Source organism: Cetorhinus maximus, unplaced genomic scaffold (assembly GCF_964194155.1).
Source record: "Cetorhinus maximus unplaced genomic scaffold, sCetMax3.hap1.1 HAP1_SCAFFOLD_305, whole genome shotgun sequence".
Lineage (NCBI taxonomy): Eukaryota > Metazoa > Chordata > Chondrichthyes > Lamniformes > Cetorhinidae > Cetorhinus > Cetorhinus maximus.
In genome coordinates this window covers 321,323-337,019 of record NW_027596258.1, presented here as the reverse complement: position 1 = coordinate 337,019, position 15,697 = coordinate 321,323, and the positions used below count along the sequence as shown (strand labels likewise).

The window sequence follows — 15,697 nt, the reverse complement described above, 5'->3', positions numbered from 1 at the left end:
ATAACTGGGCTGGAGTTTATTAACATCAGCTGAAACAGACCCCAATGGGTATAGTTCATTCTTGTACATTATTAACAGCAAAATCCAATCACTGTAGTTCACTGTGAACTCGTTGATATCTCGGCAGGTGGGATGACTGAATGCATATCTTCCCACACTCGGTGCAGGTGTACAGCATCTCCCCAGTATGAGAGCACTTGTGCAGAGAGAGGTGGGATGATTGCCTGAATCCAGTCCCATAAAGAAAGCATCTGAACGGTCTCTCATCAGTATGAATACATTGCTGTTGGATCAGTTCCTGAGAACTTGTAAAGCACTTCCCACAGTCTTGAAATTTAAAAGCTCTCTTTGATGTGCAATCAGGTTGGATAAATTAATGAATCTCTTTCCACACAGCACAGATGAATGGCCTCTCCCCAGTGAGAACTCGCTGGTGTGTCTGCAGGTGGGATAACGGAGTGAATCCCTTCTGACACTTTAAGCAGGTCAATGGCCTCTCCCCAGTGTGTACGCTCCAATGAGTTTCCAATTTCGATGGGTAAATGAATCCCTTCCCATTGTCAACATTTGCACAACTGCTTTCAGTTGTGACTGCATTTATGTTTTGACCAGGCCAGATGATCGGCTGAAACCTCATCCACATGCAGAACACTGTGAATGGTGCTTTCTTCTCCCATTTTCAAAATCCCACAATTCTCTGCGGCCCAGAAACCACTCTGTCCAATAGAGACGCCCTCTGAAGAAGGGACATACAGACTCGAAACTGCTGTCAGGCGTTGCAAGGGCCAAGGACATAAAAGTTCATTCACAAATGTTACAGGAACGGATAGGTTATAATCGCCAGGAAAGGCTAAACAGCCTGAAGCTCTTTTCTCTGGAAAAGAGAAGGCTGAGAGATGACCTGATAGAAATGGGATAAAGAATGGAGTTGGTAGCTCAGGAATGAAAACAATGGCTTCAATCTTCCCAAAATTTAACTGGAGAAAATTTCTGCACATCCATAAGCAGTCTGATAATTTAACAGAAGTGGAGAAGTGGAGAGAGGTGGTGGTGAGGTAGAGCTGGGCACTGTCAGTGTCCATGTGATAACTGACACTGTGTTTTCAGATGATGTCGCTGTGGGGAGAATGTTGCTGAGAAATAAATGGAGGCCAAGGCTGGATCCTCTGGGGACTGTGGGAGTGGGAAGGGAAGACATTCCAAGTGATTCTCTGACTATGATTAGATAGAGAAGAATGGAACCAGGAGAGAGCAGCCCCACCCAGTTGGACGACAGTGGAGAGGTGTTGGAGCAGAATGGTGTGGTCAACCTTGTCAAAGCAGGTCGAGAAGGGATAGTTTCCCTTTGCCACTGTCACATAGGATGTCATTGGTGGCTTTGATCTGAGCTGTTTCAGTACAGTGGCAGAAACCTGATTGGATGGATTCAAGCGGGGAGTTCTGGGAAAGATGGAGACGGATTTGGGAGGTGTGAACACTTTTCAGGAGTTCAGACGGGAACTGGGGGTTGAAGATGGGTCAATACTTTGCAAGGACAGTAGAGTTTAGTAATTGTTTTTTGAGGAAAGGGTGATGATTTGAAGGAGAGAGGGATATTACCAGGAGAGAGGGATATTACCAGAAGAGAGAGAACCATGAACAATCTCAGTGAACATGGGGTAGTTGGGTAATCAGCAGTTTAGTGGGAATAGGGTCGATGGAGCAAGAGGTGTGTCTCATGGACAAAGTGAGCTCTGAGAGGGCATGAGAGGAGATGGGAGAGAAGCTAATGAAAGATGTGGGTTCACGGCTTGGACAAGAAGGAAAATTATAGAGACAGTTTGTCCCGGTGGGTTAGTGGAAGGGAGGGAAGCAGCAAAGGCAGCTGATTGGATTGTCTCAATCTTAGTGACAAAGAAGCTCCATGAGCTCCTTACACTTGTTGTTAGAGGTGAGGATGGAGGAGAGAAGGGAGATGGAGAGCCCTTCCAGAGAAACTAACTTGTGTTAGAGATATTAACAAGACTCAATATGCAATATTTAACACAAATATATTTTATTTGTCCTTATCCAGAATATTAGCCCCAATAACTGGGCTAGAGTTTATTAACATCAGCAGAAACAGAATACAATGAACAAGGTTCAGTCCTGGATGTGATTAACAGCAGAATCCTGATTGTTATTTGTGAACTTGCTGGTGTCTCATCAGTTGGGATGACCAGGTGAATCCCTTCCCACACTAGGAGCAGCTGAACGGCCTCTCCTCAGTGTGAATTCGCTGGTGCTTCAGGAGGTCAGAGGACACAGTGAATCCCTTCCCACATACAGGGCAGATGAACGGCCTCTCTCCAGTATGAATTCGCTGATGTCTCAGCAAGTGGGATGACTGTGTGAAGCCCTTCCCACATTGGGAGCAGGTGAACTGTCTCTCCCCAGTGTGAATTCGCTGGTGTCTCAACAGATCGGATAAATTAACGAATCCCTTCCCACACTCGGAGCAGGTAAATGGTCTCTCCCCAGTGTGAACTCTCTGGTGTGTCAGCAGGTTGGATAACTGAGTGAATCGCTTCCCACACTCGGAGCAGGTGAATGGCCTCTCCCCAGAGTGAACTCTCTGGTGCATCAGCAGGTTTGATGACCGAGTGAATCTCTTCCCACACTCGGAGCAGGTGAACGGTCTCTCCCCAGTATGAACTCTCTGGTGTGTCAGCAGGTGGGATGAGTGACTGAATCCCTTCCCACACTCGGAGCAGGTAAATGGCCTCTCACCAGTGTGAACTCGCTGGTGTGTCAGCAGGTTGGATAACTGAGTGAATGCCTTCCCACACTCGGAGCAGGTAAATGGCCTCTCCCCAGTGTGAACTCTCTGGTGTGTCAGCAGGTTGGATAACTGAATGAATCCCTTCCCACACTCGGAGCAGGTAAATGGCATCCCCCCAGAGTGAATTCGCTGGTGCCTCAGCAGGCTGGATGCCCAAGTGAATCCCTTTCCACACTCGGAGCAGGTGAACGGCCTCTCTTCAGTGTGAATGAGCTGGTGTCTCAGGAGGGTGGATGAATCAATAAATCCCTTCATACATACAGAACAAGTGAAAGGCCTCTCCCCAGCGTGTGTGCGCCGGTGAGTATCCAGCCTGGATGGATAATTGAATCCTTTTCCACAGTCTCCACATTTCCATGGTTTCTCCCCACTGTAACTGCATTTATGTTTTGACAGGCCAGATAATCGGCTGAAGCCTCGTCCACACAGAGAACACGTGTACGGTTTCTCCCCACGGTGAACGGTGCTTTTTCCTTCCATGTTCAAAATCCGATGAAATTCAGGTTACGACTAATTGTGCGACACCGTTAGATTCTGATGAAACATTGGGTTTCCCAATTGAAAATCCTGGGGAAATAGTTTAAATAGACAAAAGTGAATGAGAGAGAAACCACAATAACACAAAAACAGGTTGTGAAATTGAGGTGAATGAATCTGGGAATTTGTGGGGCCAGTACCAGGAAAAAGTGACCATGAAAACTGCTGGATTGTTATAAAAACCCAACTGGTTCACTAATGTCCTTCAGGGAAGGGAACCTGCCAACTGGTCAGGGACTATACAAAACACCAGCATCTACTGGGGGAAATAGAGAGGGAGATGGGAGAAGCAGGGGGTGAAGGAAAGGGATTTTATGCATCTGCAATTCTACCAACATCTCCCAAACCCTCACCCTCCATCCCCTAGAAGGACCAGGGTAGATGTATGTGAACACCATCACCTCCAAGTCACACACCATCCTGATTTGTTTAACATCCAGTGTTGGATGAACAGAAATTTCCTCCATTTAAATATTGGGAAGATTGAAGCCATTGTCTTCAGTCCCTGCTACAAACTCCATTCCCTAACCATCAATGCCATCCAGCTCTCTGACAACTTTGAGGCTGAGCCAGACTGTTCACAACCTTAGTGTCATATTTCACTCTAAGCTGAGCTTCTGACTACATATCACTAAGACCACCTATTTCCACCTCAGTAACTTTGCCTGCCAATAAAATAGCAAAATACTGCAGCTGCTGGAAATCTGAAATAAAAAGAGAAAATGCTGGAAATACTCAGCAAGTCAGGAAGTATATGTGGAGAGAGAAACAGAGTTAACATTTCAGGGGTGCAGAATGAACTACAGGGAATAAAAATGATGCAGAATCTGATCATCAATATAAGCTCAGGGGTAGAAGTGAGATGGACTTTAGCACAGGAAAAACAACTCCTGACTATGAAAGACATGGTGGGAAGCTATAATTGGTAAGCCAGCAGCACATGGTCAAGGCAGCAGTTGGTAGAAGTAACCCTAAAATGCTAAACAGAGCTAAAATACACCCACTATTAGAGACAGAGAAAGTTAGACAACAGCAGAGAGGTGATCAGGGAGGGCAGAGGTGAAACAGAGCAATGGATGGACACAGCATCAGATCCACAATAAAGGAGTCACACCAGCCACAGAGCTGTCTGACCTCACACGGATAACAGAGGACTAAAAGCTCCAAATTGTAGATGACTTGTCAAAACTACTCACCTGTGAAACAATTTAACTCTTTTCAGCTTTTGAAACTCCTGCCAGAGACTGTAGCTGGAAAAATATCAGAAGCACTGAAGTCAGAGAAAAATCACCCAGTTGAGGAAATACACTGGGAGCGGGGTGATGTCACCGCGCAATTGTCGGTGTGTGCTGATGTCACAGGGTAATTATCGATGTGTGATGATATCACAGACATGGACACAGAACATCTGGGTTTGTGCAAACCACTGATCACCACACATTATGAAGGATGTGAGGGTCCTTAAGAGGGTGCGCAGGAGACTTACCAGAGTGGTTCAACGGGTGAAGGATTTTAGATTAGTTTGGAAAAACTGGTGTTGTTCTCCTTGGAGCAAAGTAGATTGAGGGGAAATTTGATAGAGGTATACAAGTTTATGATTGGTTTACATGAGGTAGTTAAGGAAAAGCTGTTCACATTATCTGATCATAAAAGGGTTATGGGACACAGATTTAAGTTATGAAGCAAGATTTACAGGAGGGGTGTGAGCAAAAATTTTACACAATGAGTGATAATGACCTGAAACTCATTACTTACTCTCAAAGGCTGATGAATCGAGTGAGCCTTTCAGATCTTGATCTGATGTTTGGTTTGAGTTTCCTGTCTGCAAATCATTCCCATGTGATATCCTATGAAAAGATTATAAAACAATCAATCACTGTCAGTCCAGGACAGAAATTGAGAAATATTTCTCTTGGTTTGAGTTTGCTGTGTGTAAATCCTCCCCTTCTAACCCCCTGGAAAAGGAGTTTCCAAAATCCATCCCTGTCAGTCCAGGATAGAAATTCACAACATTGTCTCCTCCTGCTACCTGGACCAGGATGACCGCGCATGCGCCCTACTGCACAGCCGCTCCCCCGGGCCGAGCAGAGGGAGAGACCCAGCCATTTCCGGTCTGTTCGCTGCAAACGCGGGGCCTGTAGTTTCTTATTAAGGCTCTGCGGGCTGCACCAAGTATTTATGAAACCTCCCTGCCCACTCCGCTGGCTCCATTCCTCCCCCAAACCCACTAACTCTGTTATTCTGCTCCAGTCGCCATTTCCTCACCCACTCTCTGCGGCTCCAGTCACAGGACAGCACTGCGCATGCTCAGGTAAGAGCCCACAATGCGCAGGTGCGAATCAGACTCCGCACTGCGCATGCGTAAGGCCCTGGCGCTCTGGATAGGGCACATTCTCTACCGCATTGAATGCTGGGTGGGAGGACGTAATTACATATCAAATAAATTTTTCTGATCCGATGGTAATTGCAACTTTAAAGTCAAGATATAAAATTATACAATAACATACAATAAATTGCATCGGCCTCTACCATACTTCTATCCTGGGTGTAATTAACAACAGAACAAACCCCTACGGAGAGAATTGAAGAGAAGAATGAGATTTTAAAAGGCTTCAGCCAACAGACATCACCCCACAGTACCACAAACAGAACAGCTGCCCTTTTAAACAATGAATGTGCAGCAGGGTGAGAGTTTGTTCATCTAAATATCACAAATGGACGCAGAGTGAGGGGATCAATCTCGGTATCTTTAATTAACAGCAACATGGAAAAAGGGCAATGAATGATCTTGAAAAACCTGAAACTTGATTGGTCAACTCAGGTCAATCCTTCCAGGCCCGCGATTTGTTCCAGAGGAACCGGCGAGGGGGCGGAGGGTTCATTCACACCCGCAAACCCCAATAAAATCCTGCAGCTCCAAGGCTTTTACCCAGGAGCAGGCCCAGGTTAGCGGCCGCCATCTTGTTCCAGCGGGAATCAGGGAGCATGCGCGGTTGTCTTGGTGACGCAACAGAGAGTGGGCGGGGCTTCATGGTCCCCGTGACCAGGGGAGAAATGATTGATTCAATCAAAATACTGCGGATGCTGGAAACCTGACACAAAAACAAAAATGCTGGAAAAACTCAACAGGTCTGACAGCTTCTGTGGAGAGAAAGACAAAGTTATTGTTTTGAGTCCGTGTGACTCTTCATCAGAGAAATTATTGATTATTTGATTTTATTCTCACTCTTCACACAGGGGCTGCAGAACTGAACCCAGCTACAGTACAGAGAGGGAACAATCTCGGAGTGGAGAAAATAAATGGTTCCAATGGTGTGATGTGTTTGGATTTCAGCACAGGAGAAGCCACTGTGTGTGGGACAGCTTTGGGGGAGCAAAGGAGGAGAAATGTTGGATGAAAATTAGAATTATTTTTTCAGAATTTATAGCCTGTGATGACTTTTGTAAACACATTTTACAGGGTAATTTGAAGGGGAGGATTTGCAGACAGGAAACTCAAGCCAAACATGACATCCACATCTGACAGAAACACTCAATTCATCAGGACCTGAATCAGCCTTTGAATGTGTAAGGAGAACTGTTTGTCTATTCTGTCGGAGGGAAAATATTTCAAACATCAGTGTGACTGGAAAGGCAACAAGACACATACGCACATTGTAGTGAATTGACTGTGGAAAACATTTTAACCAGTTACACAGCCCGAAGAAACATCACGTCATTAACAGCAAGGAGAAACCGTACCTGTGTTTTGTGTGTGGACAAGGCTTTAATTGATTGTCCAAACTGGAGAAACTAAAGGACACTGGCACCATGAAGAGACTGTGGAAATGTGGGGACTTTGGAAGGGATTCAATTATCCATCCCTGTTGAGAAACCATCAACGAATTCACACAGGGGAGAAGCCATTCACCTGTTCCATGTGTGGGAAGGGATTCACTCAGTCATCCAGCCTCATGATACACCAGCGAATTCACACTGAGGATAGACCATTCACCTGCTCTGTGTGTGGGAAGAGATTCACTCGATCATCCAATCTGCTGACACACCAGCGAATTCACACTGAAGAGAGGCCATTCACCTGTTCAGTGTGTGGGAAGGGATTCACCCAGTCAGGCAGCCTCATTTTACACCAGCGAATTCACACTGAAGAGAGGCCATTCACCTGCTCTGTGTGTGGGAAGGGATTCACTCGGTCAGTCAGACTCATGTTACACCAGCAAATTCACTCTGAGGACCGACCATTCAGCTGCACTTCCTGTGGAAAGAGGTTCACATCTCCATTTAATCTCAGTGCACACAAACGTGTTCACACCGGGGAGAGGCCATTCACCTGCTCCATGTGTGGGAAGAGATTCACTCAGTCGTCCTGTCTGCTGAGATACCAGCGAGGTCACATTGAGGGGAAGCCATTCAGCTGCACTTCTAGTGGAAAGAGGTTCCAGCCTTCTTCTGTCCTCAGTGCACACCATCGCGTTCACACTGGGAAAAGTCTGATCACGTGCTCTGGGTGTGGGAAGGGATTCACTCAGTCACGATATTTGCTCAGAAAGCGAATTTACAAGTGACTGCAGGTGTTGGATTCTGCTGTTAATCATGTCCAGGTTGATGGTCTGACTATTATTACTGTCGCACCTGTCGCGGAAATCGGAGTGAACACTCAGACCCAGGAGGTTTGTCTCGGAAGCCTTTATTAATCGTGATATCACGGAAAGCCCAGCAGCATACAAGGCAGCTAGCTGACACTCTGAAAAAGCATCAGACTTACACAAATACTTATAGTAAAAGTTGTACATATCAAAAGAGCTTGAAGGTGATAAGACTGTCTAACTTTCAGTGATCAATTACATTGAGCATGCAACACACAATTAGTCTACTCTAAATTTACGACTATACAGGACATTGGGGGAAGCCCACGTAGTAATAAAAGTGAGACAGAGAATAGATAACCATGCTTGACCTTATCTTTAGTGTTAGGAGGTGGACACTCTAGAGAATAGATAACCGTGCTTGACCTTATCTTTAGTGTTAGGGGGTCGACACTCTAGAGAATAGATAACCCTTGCTTGATCCTGGGGGCAGACATTCCAGCCCCGTCTCAAGGACTGCAGGATGCTTGTTTATTATACTTCTTTCCTCCTTTCCTGCTCAATTAGCCGGCAGTTGCAGGTATGTGCCTGCTAGCTGAAAAGAGGGAACTGTGCTGTAGTATTCCATTGTGGTTTTAACCGTTTAACCCTTAGTTGTCCTGTAGATGTATTTTATTCTTCCACAATCCCTCCTTGTTAATCTTTCAGATTAACACCAATGAGGAATAGTATCTTCATCATCATAAGGGGGCTCATAACCATAAGGGAAAGGCCGATCCCTGGCAGGGTAAACATTTTCTCCCCACCAGTGGGTTTTGCTGGGGCCAGTGCGTACCAACTGAGGAACGATTTGAGCTCCTCCTAATCCAGTAGTGACTCCATTCATAGCTGCATTAATACATTGGACACAGCAAATTCTCAAAGTAACACAAGCACAACACCCTATAACACCTAGTAAAACTAACCCAATTAAAGCATACAGCAGCCAACTTCCCCAACCGGAGACCCACCCCATTGCTGTAGCCCACCAGGAGTCCTTGTTATAAAAATGGCTTAATTTTTTCCCAATTTTCTTTATCTCTTGCACTTTATCCATAACGTGCTGTCCCAGGTTAGTAATGTTCTCAGAAACATCAGGCACATAAGTGCAGCATTCTGAACCTATCACGGCACAAGTGCCACCCTTCTCGGCTAGGAGGAAATCAAGGGCCATTCTATTCTGCAGAGCTGTCAGGCGTAGGGCTATCATTTCAGTAGTGATGGCTGAAATCTGTTCCTGTGTCCCAAACAAAGCATCAGCTGTTGAATTAGCAAACTTTTCAAGTGCAGCTGCCAGGTTAATAATCTCTCGGGAATTATGAGCAGTCCCATATGAGGGGAAGGCAATCATCCAGAATCGCTCGGTTTCCGAGATGCCACGGTGATGCAAACGCAGATGCGGGTTAATATCTACTCTACTTATATAACGGAGGTACGGATTCAAATATGCCATGTAGCAGCAACCACTCCAGGTGGGAGCGGTAGCGCCTTTCCCCAAAATATCGGTATCTTGATTAAAAAAGGAAGATAGTTGTGGCATCCCAGGCAGCCAGGGATACGCTCTTTCTCCACAAACCCAGTAAGTACCGTTTAGAGGATTTGGAGGGTCATAACTACCAGGGCTAATAAATATGGTATTTTGACAGCTGCTGTTTCCCAGGCTATAGGTACCGGTTGCAAGGGTCGAACACCAACAGGTTGTGTTTATCGGCTCCGGAGGGGGCCTGATTTTTATCCCATGATTCGTGTAGTTCCACCTCCTAGCAGGGGGCGAGTGACGGAACCACCCTCTAAACATGTTGGGTTCTACATCATCTGATTGGGCATGGAAGTCTGTGAGATCCCTCATTTCTTCCTCAGTTAGGGGTTTTGCCTGATAGGTGCTTGATTCAGCTCCATGATGGGGAATCCGAGCATATCTCCAACAGGCGCCCTGTCCTACTTGTCCAGCATAGGTGCGGCATAAAGACAAAAAAGTGTTGGGGTGGGAATCCCTTAGGTACACTCCATAACAAAAGGCAAAAGGATAACATATAGCAAAAAGTAGTATTTGATACATAATGCAAATTAATACACTATTAGTAACGGTTATAAGACTGCTGGACAATGTTTCTTGCAACGAGTGGCGTGGATCCAATCTTCCTTCCCTTTAACCTTCAGGGCCGTTCGAGTAGTCAGCAGTACTAGAAAGGGTCCTTTCCACCTAGGAGAAAGAAAATCTTTATTTAAATTTTTTACATACACTTGATCACCCGGCTGAAAGGTATGTAAAGGTGTATCTCCCACGGTTGCCTGAGCCTGCCTGACCCTCTCATGTAGTTCAGCTGCTGTTTTACAAATTGCCTGGGCGTAAGCCAGGGACTGTTCATCATTCCAAATTAAGGCTAATTTCTCTGCACATACAGGAGGTTGGGCTCCGGTCGTCATGGGGCGTCCCATTAGGGCTTCATGGGGTGTTATTCCAGTAACTCTATTCTTTCGGTTTCGCATAGCGAAGAGCACTACCGGGAGTGCTTCGGGCCACGAAAGACTAGTATCCTGACAAACCTTAGACAAGGCGTTCTTTAATTCCCCATTTACCCTTTCAACTATTCCTGAGGACTGTGGCTGGTAAGGAATATGCAGCTTCCACTGAAAACCCAGTATCTGCACCAAATCCTTTACTATTTTCCTAGTGAAGTGAGTTCCTCGATCACTGTTTATTCCCATAGGTATTCCATATCTAGGTATCAGTTCTTTCCATAATATTCTCACTACTGTTCGCGCATCATCCCTTCGGGTGGGGTAGGCTTCAACCCATCGGGTGAACATATCTACTATTACTAACAAGTACTTATACCCTGAGGCCGGGGGCATGTGTACAAAATCAATTTGCAAGTTTTCAAAAGGCATTTTAGGCATTGGTAGGTGATCGTACTTAGCTGCTGCTGCTCCTTTATTATTCTGCTGGCAAATCGGACAAGAACATGTGATTTTTTGTATCATTGGAGTGATACCAGGCGCAAACCATTGTTGGTTTATTGCATGTTGCATCCCCTCTTTGCCCATGTGTGCCTGTGCATGCACTAGGCGACACAAGGGCAAAAACAGACTTCGAGGACAAACCGGTCGACCATCTGAATGGAACCAAAAACCGTCTTTACAATAGCATTGTGCCTTCTCCCATGCCCGTGTTTCCTGCTGAGTACAATTTTGTTGGGCTGCCTGTAACTCGGCAGACTCCAGAGCAGGAAGGGGGTCGTGATTTGGAAGACGGAGCGCTTGCAAAAGAGGGGTCCGCGCAACTGCGACTTCTTTAGCTGCTTGGTCAGCGCGAGCATTCCCTACAGAGACATCATCAGTCAGTTTATTGTGTGCTTCACATTTAATGACGGCCAAACGTTTAGGCAATTGAATCGCTATTAGGAGGTTCAGCACGAGCTGGGAATGTTTAATAGACCGGCCTGCTGATGTAATAAAGCCCCGATTTTTCCATATTTGGCTGAAATCATGGACGACGCCAAAGGCATATCGGGAATCGGTGTAAATATTGGCCGCTCGATCTGTAGCCAGGATACAAGCTCTGGTTAGGGCAAACAGTTCTGCTGCCTGTGCTGAAGTGCCAGGGGGTAGTGCGTAAGTTCCACGATGTGGTGTTGGCTCACAACAGCATAACCGGCGAGGAGCAGATAGTCTCTAGGTCGATGAGAGGAGCCGTCGGTGTAAAAAGTAACGTCTGGGTCCTGAAGAGGATCCATCTGCAAATCCATTCTAGGAGAAGTGGATTGCTCGACCATGGCAACACAGTCATGCTCCACCTCTTCAGGGGACTCGGGAACAAAAGTGGCGGGGTTAACGGCCGGCGATCGGCAATAGGTGTAGTTGGGATGCGATAATAAAATAACTTCATACCCCGTTCGTCGTGAGGCAGTAAAATGTTGTGTAGAAGCAGAATTTAGTAGCAGCATGACGGCATGGGGCACTCGTACCTGACAAGGGTGATCGAGGACTAACGGCAACGACTTTTCAACCATTGTAGCCGCGGCGGCAACAGCACGGAGACACGCAGGCATCCCCATCACCATAGCAGGAAGGGCCGTAGAATAATAAGCGATCGGTCACCTACCTCCATTATGGTCTTGAGTAAGAACTCCGGTGGCGAATCCCTTCTTTTCGCAAACGTGTAGCTGAAAGGGACGCTCATAGTTGGGTAACCCCAGAGCCGGGGCCGTGGTCACAGCTGCTTTGAGAGCTTTAAACGCTGCCTCCTGTTTTGAGGTCCACTGGACAATCGCAGGTGCTTCCTTCATCGTCGCTGCACGGAGGACAGCATCATATAGACGGTAATCGGAAATCCACTATCTGCAGTAGCCCACTATACCTAGGTAGGAAAGAATCTCTCTCTTTGTTTTAGGGGCAGGTATCCGCAGGATGGCTTGTACTCGTTCGGGTCCGATCTGCCGAGTCCCTGTTTTTAAAGTGAATCCCAGGTACTGTACTAGTGGCTGGCAGAACTGCAGTTTACTTCTAGATACTCTATGGCCTCTCGTTGCTAGAAATCGAAGTAAAGTTACTGAGTCTTTCACACAGTCTGTCAGTGTGGGTGAGGCCACTAAAATATCATCGGCATACTGTATAAGTGTGGAGTTCCCGTCTAAATAACATTCGTTCAAGTCCCGTTTTACTGCAGCAGCGTATACAGCAGGACTTTCAGTGTATCCCTGGGGAAGCCTCGTCCATGTATATTGTTGCCCTTTATAGGTAAAAGCGAACAAATACTGACTGTCGGGATGGAGGGGGATAGAAAAGAAAGCAGAGCATAGGTCTATCACGGTATAAGCCACGGCGGTAGTCGGGATGGAGTACAGGATTACATTTACATCGGGTACTACCGGCGCTATGGGGACCACAATGCTATTTACGCTCGCAAGTCCTGTACAAAACGCCATTCGTCTGGCCGTCCAATTTTAGGTATCGGTAATATGGGTGTGTTACAGGGGCTAACAGTGGGTTTAAGAACCCCTTGTTGTAGCAGAGCATTTACGACGGGAGCTATGCCTGCCTCAGCATCAGGGGTTAACCGGTACTGCCGAACGCAGTGCAGGACAGCATTTTTCTGCAGCTTAACACAATGATCTGGGGCGGAGAGCACTCATCCAACATGATTTTTATGCAACGCCGACAGGCCACCCTCGACTACATCTAATGCATAAGGACCGACAAAGTCAGATTGCTCGGGGGGCTGCTGTCGTTGAAATTTGGCTGGGGGGTCAATTACTTTACAGGAGACCCCGGAAATCCCTGGGAGATAGATACTACCCTCAACAGATCCGAACCATTCCACTGATCCAATGCATTCAGAGGTAGGGGTCTGTTGAAGTCTTTTTATCATGGGACCTATATGGTGTGACCGAAAGTGGGGCCGAATAGCTAGGGTCAGATAGGGCACAGACTCAGAGTCTGCTTGGAACAGAGGCTGCTGCTCAGTTGTCAAGTGCACTGGTACGCCCAAGCCCAAGTAAAGGCAGGGATCAGGGCAGATGGGAGTCACGGTTCCTATGAGAGTGCTGACCCTTTGATGATATTCAGGGTTATCTTTCACTGTATACCATGCTGTACAATGGAGGCGAGGGTAATTCAGCACTACCTGTAACAAGCTTTTTAGGGTTTTAACAGGCAGCGCGCTAGATAATCTATCCAGTTCCTGCCACAATCGGCCCATCCCTGCCATGTAAGGATTATCTTCAAGTTGCCAGCAGTATAAAATTGGTTCAGTCTTAGTCTCAGGGGCAAGGAGCAGGGATGTTAACTGGTGAGTTTGGGGTGTGGGCACTTCCATGTACATGCCTTGTGGCCCCTAATTTGCACAGAGTTTAGCGTCCCAGCAAGGGTAAAGGAGTGGTTTTCGAAACTATCAGAGTCTCTTCCACACGGTTGTCTTCCAGTGACAAGGCAACTCGCTTAGATAGAGCTTCCGACAGGGGAACGCCTGCCACTCCTACAGATACTACCCTTTTCTGACTAAGGGGTAATCCCAGGGAGGCGGGTACAGAAGATAGGGTAGTGCCAGTGTCCACCAAGGCTCGTAAATGTGTATCTCCTATTCTAAGGGTTACCATAGGGTGCGCTTCAGAGTCTTGGGAAAGTGATAGAACTGCTCCCTGTAACATAACCTCCCCTGGGCCCTGCTAATCTTGCAGAAAAGTGTTATGGTAAGTAAAGGGGGGAATCGCCACAGTCTGCTGGCCATGGGCCACAGCACGTTCCCTAGGGGGACCTGATCGACATTCTCTAGCCCAGTCTCCCCTTTTTCCGCACTTGTGACAGGTGTCAAGGGATTTATCTCTTCTCTGGCTTCTTACTTGTCCCTTACGTTTATTCTGATTCTGACGAAAACATTGGGTTTTCTACTGTTTGGAGCCCTCCCTGTTGCTAACAAATAGTCCCTCTCGGTCCATATTAACCAAAGCAGTGGTTATTTCAGACCAATTTAAAGTTTGCCAGTTTAAGTTTCGCATTTTGAAAGACTGGGCATGTTGGGAGAGCATGCAATTTAGCAGCGTTTGTATGGCTAAGGGTCCGTTGCCTTCCAGGGGAACGCCCGCATACTCCTCCCAAGTATTACGGAATCGGGCCAAAAAATCAGGGGTACTTTCCTCTTTCCTTTGCAGGCACCGAGTTACTTCCCCCATGTCCCCGTGTCTCTGTGCTGCTGCCATAAAAGCATTTTTGCCCCTGCCTTGCAGCCAATGTTTTAAACTCTCATTCCCAGCCTCTGCTAGCTCATCGTCTTGCCGCCAATCCCCGTTCTCCCCAGGCGGCACCGGGATGGTACTTATTAAGGCGGCCCAGGAGCTACCATAAGCGAACTTTAATAAAGCTTGCAAATCGCCCGGAAGGGGCTGGTAAATTTCACACATCTGCTCCAGCCAATTTAAAAATGCAGCCGGGCGTTTTATAGGATTGGGCGCTTCAGCTATCATAGCTCGAGCTTCCGCTGGAGTCCAGGGTTTGTGTATAGCCGTGTCACCAATCATTATTTTAGAGTTGTGAAGTACATGAGAGGTAGTATCAGCCGCTGCCCTCTTAAAAAGATTTCGTGTGACCCTCACTTGACGTTCGCCACTGCTCTGACTATCGATGCCAGATTCCCTTGTGGGGGGGCTGGGGTCAGGCTGGGTACTGTCTGGGACATCATTGGATGGTCCCGCTTCCGCTGCCACCCCCAAACCGGCCGCAGCAGCCCTATTGGATTGTCGCCAGGCCGCGGCTATTTCTATGAGTTGGTCCGTTAAAGAGTCGGGAATGGGAGGCCAGGGAGGGTTAACAGATGCTGGGAGTCTTGGAAACGAGGTATAAGGTCCCCTTTGGTCGGTGTCGAGGGGATATGGTGGAGGGGCAGATGCTGCAGCTGGAAGTGCTTCTGCTGCAGCTGGAAGTGCTTCTAGCAGCTTTTCACTGCTTTCAGTCTGATTTTCCTTTTTATTTTTTACTTTGGGGGTTTGGTGGCATTTCGCCACCTCCATCCATTTGCTAAAACAACCCATCATATAGTCCAAATCCCAGTTGGGATCTCCAGCCCCATTAGCTACCCCATCCCACCAGGCCTGGATAAGGGGTATTTTAAAACTTCCCCCATACGGCCATTCTCCCCGCGTCCACCCGTACAGGTCGCTGCTAAAAGGCACCGCATACCGATCATCGCCCGTTTCCCGTATTATAACGTCGGCTGGCGACCCCGGAGGGACCAGCGGAT

At 47.1% G+C, this 15,697-nt stretch overlaps 1 protein-coding gene across 1 annotated transcript in view; it reads right to left on the bottom strand.

Annotated features, from left to right (window-relative positions):
• Positions 1-2,211: 2,211 nt before the first annotated feature.
• The window catches only part of LOC144673149 (uncharacterized), a 75,517-nt gene continuing 62,031 nt past the window's right edge, over positions 2,212-15,697 (bottom strand). The window contains exon 3 of the mRNA XM_078535135.1: positions 2,212-3,013. Coding sequence (XP_078391261.1) covers positions 2,219-3,013 — 795 coding nt within the window. The 3' untranslated portion in view covers positions 2,212-2,218. The remainder of the gene's footprint in view (positions 3,014-15,697) is intronic.